At 60.9% G+C, this 7,560-nt stretch overlaps 1 protein-coding gene across 1 annotated transcript in view; it reads right to left on the bottom strand.

Annotated features, from left to right (window-relative positions):
- Positions 1 to 803: 803 nt before the first annotated feature.
- NDUFS2 (NADH:ubiquinone oxidoreductase core subunit S2) overlaps positions 804 to 7,560 on the bottom strand; it is an 11,336-nt gene continuing 4,579 nt past the window's right edge. Inside the window, exons 6-16 of the mRNA XM_041481790.1 lie at positions 6,633 to 6,753; positions 6,428 to 6,540; positions 6,253 to 6,327; positions 5,333 to 5,410; positions 4,350 to 4,435; positions 4,130 to 4,266; positions 3,962 to 4,080; positions 3,171 to 3,266; positions 2,527 to 2,610; positions 1,534 to 1,591; positions 804 to 929 (exon numbers count right to left, since the gene is read on the bottom strand). Of these exons, the coding sequence (XP_041337724.1) occupies positions 892 to 929; positions 1,534 to 1,591; positions 2,527 to 2,610; positions 3,171 to 3,266; positions 3,962 to 4,080; positions 4,130 to 4,266; positions 4,350 to 4,435; positions 5,333 to 5,410; positions 6,253 to 6,327; positions 6,428 to 6,540; positions 6,633 to 6,753 (1,005 nt within the window). The 3' untranslated portion in view covers positions 804 to 891. The remainder of the gene's footprint in view (positions 930 to 1,533; positions 1,592 to 2,526; positions 2,611 to 3,170; positions 3,267 to 3,961; positions 4,081 to 4,129; positions 4,267 to 4,349; positions 4,436 to 5,332; positions 5,411 to 6,252; positions 6,328 to 6,427; positions 6,541 to 6,632; positions 6,754 to 7,560) is intronic.

Raw genomic sequence — 7,560 nt, 5'->3', positions numbered from 1 at the left:
AGGGGAAGGGACCCCAAAAGGGGAAGGGATCCCTAAAGGGGAAAGGAGACCCCCAAAGGAGAGACCCCAAAAGGGGAAGGGACCCCTAAAGGGGAAAGGAGACCCCCCAAACTGGGGAGAGAGACCCCAAAAGGAGAGGGAGACCCCCAAATTGGGGAGAGAGTCCCCAAATGAGGAAGGAACCCCAAAAAGGGAAAGAGACCCAAAAAAAGGAGACCCCAAATCGGGGAAAGAGCCCCCCAAAAGGGGAAAGGAGACCCCCAAATTGGGGAGAGAGGCCCCAAAAGGGGAAGGGACCCCAAAAGGGGAAGGAGACCCCCAAACTGGAGAAAGAGCCTCCCAAACTGGGGAGACCCCAAAAGGGGAAGGGATCCCAAAAGGGGAAACGAGCCCCCCCAAACTGGGGAGAGAGGCCCCAAATGAGGAAGGAACCCCAAAAAGGGAAGGAGACCCCAAAAAAGAAAAGGAGACCCCAAATTGGGGAAAGAGCCCCCCAAACTGGGGAGACCCCAAAAGGGGAAGGGACCCCTAAAGGGGAAAGGAGCCCCCCAAATTGGGGAGAGAGGCCCCAAAAGGGAAAGGGACCCCAAAAGGGGAAAGGAGACCCCCAAATTTGGGAAAGAGCCCCCCAAACTGGGGAGAGGCCCCAAAAGGGAAAGGGACCCCAGAAAGGGAAGGAGACCCCAAAAAAGAAAAGGAGCCCCCCCCAAATTGGGGAAGGAGCCCCCAGGACGTGGAAGAAGCCCCCCCAAAATGGGGAAGGAGGGGGAACGAGGTGACAAAGGGGACAGGGAGGCTCAGGACCCGATTTTGGCTTTATTTGACCCGAAATGGGGGGCGGGGGGACCCCCAAACTGCAGCAGCACACGGAGAGGGAACGGGGACCCCCCCTCATCGATCCACTTCCCCAAACACGATGTCCTGGGTGCCTGCGGGGGGAAAAGGGGGTCAGGGCACCCCAAAATGGGGGGAGACCCCCAAATTGGGGAGAAAACCCCCCCCCCCCCCCCGAAATTGGGAAGGGGAAGGAGACCCCAAAAGTGGAAGGAGCACCCCAAAAAGGGAGGGAGACCCTAAAAACAGAAGGAAATCCTAAAGAGGGAGGGAGACCCCCCCAAAAAATGGGGAAGGAGACTCCCAAAGGTGGGGAAGGGGACCCCAAACTGAGGAAGGACCCCCCCCAAATTGGGAAATGGATGTAGGGAAGGATAAAGAGACCCCAAAACTGGGAGACCCCCAAAATGGGGAAGGAAACCCCCAAAGGTGGGGAAGGGGACCCCAAACTGGGCAAGAACCCCCCCAAATTGGGAAGGAGCCCCCCCAAAACAGGGAAGGAGGCTTCCAAGAGGGGAAAATGGGGGAAGTGACCCCCAAAATGGGAGGGAAACCCTAAAAGGGAAGAGATCCCACAAAATGGGGAAGGAGCCCCAAAAATGGGGAAAAAAAACCCAAGAGAACCAGAGGAGACCCCAAAAATGGGGAAGGGACCCCCAAAAAGGGGGGAGGGACCCCCAAAAGGGGAGGGGGACGTACCAATGATGGCCACCACGTCTGCCAGCATGTGGCCCTGGGCCATCCTGTCCAGCCCGGCCTGGGGAAGCCCAATTAACACCCAATTAACACCTAATTAACACCTAATTAATAGCCAATTAACCCAGAGAGCTTGCAATTAACGCCTAGTTAGCATGCAATTAACCCACGGAGAACTCCACCCCCAAAAGGGTCTTTAGTTAACCCCTAATTAATTCATGGTGACTCCTAATTAATCCCTAATTAACCCCTAATTAATGCCAAATTAACCCATGGGAACTACCCCAGGGACCCCCAGTTAACCCCTAATTAACCCCAGGGACCCCCACGTGGACCCCCAACATCCCAATTAACCCGCAGGGGTTAATTACCCTCCCTACCCCCCACTGCAACACATCCCTAGGGACCCTCCAGTGTCCCTTGTCCCCACGTCCCCTGAGCCCTTGGTGTCCCCAGGTGTCCCCCAGATGTCCCCAGGTGTCCCCAAGGTGTCCCCAAGTGTGCCCAGGTGTCCCCCAGTGTGCCTAGCTGTCCCCAGGTGTCCCCCAGATGTCCCCAGGTGTCCCCAAGGTGTATCCCAGGTGTCCCCAGGTATCCCCAGGTGTTCCCCAGTGTGCCTAGCTGTCCCCAGGTGTCCTCCAGATGTCCCCAAGTGTCCCCAAGGTGTATCCCAGGTGTACCCAGGTATCCCCTGGTGTCCCTTAGGTGTTCCCCAGTGTGCCCAGCTGTATCCAGGTGTCCCCCAAGTGTCCCCCAGGTGTGCCCCAGGTATCCCCCAGGTATCCCCAGGTGCCCCTTAGGTGTATCCCAGGCATGTCCCAGGTGTCCTCTACTGTGCCCAGGTGTCCCCCAGGTGTCCCCCAGGTGTATCCCAGGTGTCCCCCAGGTGTCCCCAGGTGTCCCCCAGGTGTATCCCAGGTGTCCCCAGGTGTCCCCCACTGTGCCCAGGTGTCCCCAGGTGTCCCCCAGGTGTCCCCAGGTGTCCCCAGGCCGTACCAGGTGGGCGAAGCCGGGCGCTTTGATCTTGCAGCGATAGGGACGGCTGCTGCCATCGGACACCAGGTACACCCCAAACTCCCCCTGTGGGACATGGGGACAGGGTTGGGGACACGGGGACAGGGCTGGGGATAGTGTCAGGGACACATTGACAGGGCTGGTGACATGGGGACAGGGCTGGGGACAGGGACTGGGACATGGGGACAGGGTGGCTGCTGCCATCGGACACCAGGTACACCCCAAACTCCCCCTGTGGGGACAATGGGGACACAGCTGGGGACAGGGTCGGGGACACAAGGACAGGATGAGAAGGTTGGGGATGTGGCTGGGGACACAGGGATGGGGTTGGGGACACGGCTGGGGACAAGGGGACAGGGTAGCAGACAGGGTTGAGGACATGGACTGGGACATGGGGACAGGTTTGGGGACACAAGGACAGGGCTGTGGTCATGAGAATGGGGTTGGGGACATGACTGAGGCCACGGGGACACAAGAGCAGGGCTGGGGACACAAGAGCAGGCTTGGGGACATGGAGACAGGGTTGGGGACATGGGGACAGGGCTGGGGACATGGAGACAGGGTTGGGGACATGGAGACAGGGTTGGGGCAGAGCCAGCGCCAGGGACAAACACGGGAAGTGTCACCTTAGGGGCCTCGACGGCCGTGTAGGTGGCCCCGGGTGGCACCTGGTAGCCCTCGGTGTAGAGCTTGAAGTGATGGATCAGGGACTCCATGGACGTCTGTGGGGACAGGGGTGGCACTGCAGAGCTGGCACCCGCCTGGGTGGCACCAGGCTTTGGTGTCACCTGCCCTGGGTGGCACTGCAGAGCTGGCACCCGCCCTGGGCAGCACCAGGCTTTGGTGTCACCTGCCCTGGGTGGCACCAGGCTTTGAGGTGGCACCAGGCATTGTCACCTACCCTGAGTGACACCTGCCTTGGGTGGCACTGCAGCGCTGCCACCTGCCCTGTGTGGCACCAGGTTTTGGTGTCACCTGCCCCGGGTGGCACCAGGTTTTGGTGTCACCTGCCCCGGGTGGCACCAGGTTTTGGTGTCACCTGCCCCGGGTGGCACCAGGTTTTGGTGTCACCTGCCCCGGGTGGCACCAGGTTTTGGTGTCACCTGCCCCGGGTGGCACCAGGTTTTGGTGTCACCTGCCCTGGGCGGCACCAGGTTTTGGTGTCACCTGCCCTGGGTGGCACCAAGCTTTGGTGTCACCTACCCTGAGTGCCACCTGCCTTGGGTGGCACTGCAGCGCTGCCACCAGCCCTTGGTGGCACCAGGCTTTGGTGTCACCTGCCCTGGGTGGCACTGCAGCGCTGCCACCTGCCCTGGGTGTCACCGGCCTTTGGTGCCACCTGCCCTGGGTGTCATTTGCCCTGAGTGCCACCAGCCCTGGGTGCCACCCCTGCAGCGGGGGTCTGGGGACACGTCACCTTCATCTCGGCGCGTTTGGGGGGTGACACCTTGGCGTCGTCCACCTTGATCTCGCCGGGCGGCATCTTGTTGAGGCACTGCAGGATGATCCGCAGCAGCCCCGGGGGGGACGGGGGGCAGCCCCCCAGGACTGGCAGCCCCGGGGGGGACGGGGGGCAGCCCCCCAGGGCAGGTGAGGCCGTACCTGTCGTAGCAGTCGCCGTGGGAGCCGATGGGCACGTCGAACTCCACCTGGTCGTAGACGTCGTAGGGCTGCGTCTTGCGCAGGTCCCACTTGATCCCGGAGCCCCGCAGCATCACCCCGCTGGGACACCCCAAAAAGTGCACCTGAGCTCGGCCCCGCCCACCCGCGGGGCGGGGCACACCTGGGGGATCCCCCCAGCTCACCTGAAGCCGTAGTTGAGGGCCTCCTCGGCCGTGATGACGCCGATGTCCACGGTGCGGTTCTTCCAGATGCGGTTGTTGGTCAGCATCTGGGGACACCAGGGACACCTGGCACACCTGGCACCTGCCTGGCACACCTGGCAGCTGCCCTGCACTTCTCACCTGGCCCTGGCACCGTCACCTGTTCCCTGTCCCCCTCAGGTGTCTCTCACACCTGCAACCTGTCCCTGGCACCATCACCTGTGCACCCCTCACCTGTCCCTGGCACCATCACCTGTCCCTGGCACCATCACCTGTGCACCCCTCACCTGTCCCTGGCACCCTTCACACCCCTCACCTGTCCCTGTCCCCCTCCACCCCGATCTGTGTCACCTCATCCCGCCATGCTGTGAGGAATGACCCTGTCCCTCCCAGGTGACAGGTGACAGGTGACAGCAGCCTGGCTGTCCCCAGATCCCCCCTCACCTCCTCCACCTCGTCGATGCGGATGGAATAGTTCTTCACGAACTCGTAGATGTCATCCATGAGCCCCAGGGGCAGGTCCTGGGACAGGTGGGACACGGGGGACAGGTGGGACACGTGGGATTGGTGGGGTTGGGACAGGTGGGACAGGTGGGACACATGGGATTGGGACAGGTGGGACAGGTGGGATTGATGGGATTGGGACAGGTGGGACAGGTGGGATTGGTGGGACTGGGACAGGTGGGATCCAAAGGACAGGTGGGACAGGAGGCACACACAGGACAGGTGGCAGCTCAGGTGGCACCAGGGATGTGGGCAGGGGGCTCACACTACCTGTCCCTGGCACCATCACCTGTGCACCCCTCACCTGTCCCTGGCACCCTTCACACCCCTCACCTGTCCCTGTCCCCCTCCACCCCGATCTGTGTCACCTCATCCCGCCATGCTGTGAGGAATGACCCTGTCCCTCCCAGGTGACAGGTGACAGGTGACAGCAGCCTGGCTGTCCCCAGATCCCCCCTCACCTCCTCCACCTCGTCGATGCGGATGGAATAGTTCTTCACGAACTCGTAGATGTCATCCATGAGCCCCAGGGGCAGGTCCTGGGACAGGTGGGACACGTGGGATTGGGACAGGTGGGACAGGTGGGACACATGGGATTGGTGGGATTGGGACAGGTGGGACACATGGGATTGGTGGGATTGGTGGGATTGGGACAGGTGGGACACATGGGATTGATGGGATTGGGACAGGTGGGACAGGTGGGATTGGTGGGATTGGGACAGGTGGGATCCAAAGGACAGGTGGGACAGGAGGCACACACAGGACAGGTGGCAGCTCAGGTGGCACCAGGGATGTGGGCAGGGGGCTCACACTGAGCAGGGGTCCCAGGGATTGGGGGATCCCAGGGGAATGGGGTGCCAAGGATGGGGGCAGCACAGGAGTGGGGTCCCAAGGGAATGGGGTTCCCAGGGAAATAATGGGGTTCCCAGGGAAATAATGGGGATCCCAGAAATGGGGTGCCCATGGGAATGGGGTTCCAATGGAAGGGGTTCCTGCAGGAATGGGGTTTCCAAGAATGGGGTGCCCGTGGGAATGGGGATCCCAGGAATGGGGTTCCCATGGAAATGGGGTGCCCATGGGAATGGGGATCCCAGGAATGGGGTTCTCATTGAAATGGGGTGCCCAAGGAAATGGGGATCCCAGGAATGGGGTGCCCATGGAAATCGGGCGCCCAAGGAAATGGGGATCCCAGCAATGGGGTTCCCATTGAAATGGGGTGCCCATGGGAATGGGGCGCCCAAGGAAATGGGGATCCCAGGAATGGGGTGCCCATGGGAATGGGGATCCCAGGAATGGGGTGCCCAAGGGAATGGGGATCCCAGGAATGGGGTTCCCACTGAAATGGGGTGCCCATGGAAGGGGAGCAGGCCCAGCCCCTCACCTGGTGCACGCCCCCGGGCCGCACGTAGGCCGCGTGCATCCGCGCCCCCGACACGCGCTCGTAGAACTCGAACATCTGGGGGGGGACAGAGGGGACCCCGCTGCTGCTCAGCCCCCCTGGCACCTCCACACCCCCAAACCGCACCCCCCCGAACCCCAAATCCCCCCAAAGCCACCTTCTCCCTCTCCTCAAACATCCAGAACAGCGGGGTCATGGCGCCGATGTCCAGCGCGTGCGTGGTCACCGCCATGATGTGGTTCAGCAGCCGCGTGATCTCGGCGAAGAGAACTGAAAAAACGGGGGGAAAAAGGGGAAAAAAGGGGGTGATCCCATAAATCCTGGGGGGTCCAGGGAGCTGGGAATGCTGGTGGGAGCCTCACCTCGGATCCACTGAGCCCGGGGAGGGGGCCGGATGTTGAGGAGCTTCTCCACGGCCAGGGCGTAGGCCTGCTCGTTGCACATCATGGACACGTAGTCCAGGCGGTCAAAGTAGGGCAGGGCCTGCAGGAACCCCGGTACTGGGAATACTGGGAATACTGGGAGGGCTGGAGTACTGGGAGCAGTGGAGTACTGGGGATACTGGGAATACTGGGAGTGTCTGAGTATTGAGAGTGCTGGGAGCGTTTGAGTACTGGGACTGCTAGGAGTACTGGGAGTGCTGGGAGAACTGAGAGCAGCAGAGCACTGGGAGAACTGGGAATACTGGGAATACTCGGAGTAATAGGAGTAGTGGCAATAGTGGAGATAGTGGGAGTACCAGGAATACTGGGAGGGCTGGGAATACTGGGAGCAGTGGAGTACTGGGGATACTGGGAATGCTGGGAGTGTTTGAGTATTGAGAGTGCTGGGAGTGTTTGAGTACTGGGACTGCTAGGAGTACCAGGAGTACTGGGAATACTAGCAGCAGTGGAGTACTGGGGATACTGGGAATACTGGGAGGGCTGGGAATGCTGGGAGCAGTGGAGTACTGGGGATACTGGGAATACTGGGAGTGTTTGAGTATTGAGAGTGCTGGGAGTGTTTGAGTACTGGGACTGCTAGGAGTACCAGGAGTACTGGGAATACTAGCAGCAGTGGAGTACTGGGGATACTGGGAGGGCTGGGAATGCTGGGAGCAGTGGAGTACTGGGGATACTGGGAATACTGGGAGTGTTTGAGTATTGAGAGTGCTGGGAGCATTTGAGTACTGGGAGTGCTGGGAGAACTGAGAGCAGCAGAGCACTGGGAGAACTGGGAATACTGGGAATACTGGGAGCACTGGGAGGGCTGGAGTACTGGGAGCAGTGGAGTACTGGGGATACTGGGAAT

This window comes from Pyrgilauda ruficollis, unplaced genomic scaffold (genome assembly GCF_017590135.1).
Source record: "Pyrgilauda ruficollis isolate IOZ18807 unplaced genomic scaffold, ASM1759013v1 scaffold569, whole genome shotgun sequence".
NCBI lineage: Eukaryota > Metazoa > Chordata > Aves > Passeriformes > Passeridae > Pyrgilauda > Pyrgilauda ruficollis.
Note: the sequence above shows the minus strand (reverse complement) of the source record. Positions and strands in the feature narration are given on the sequence as shown.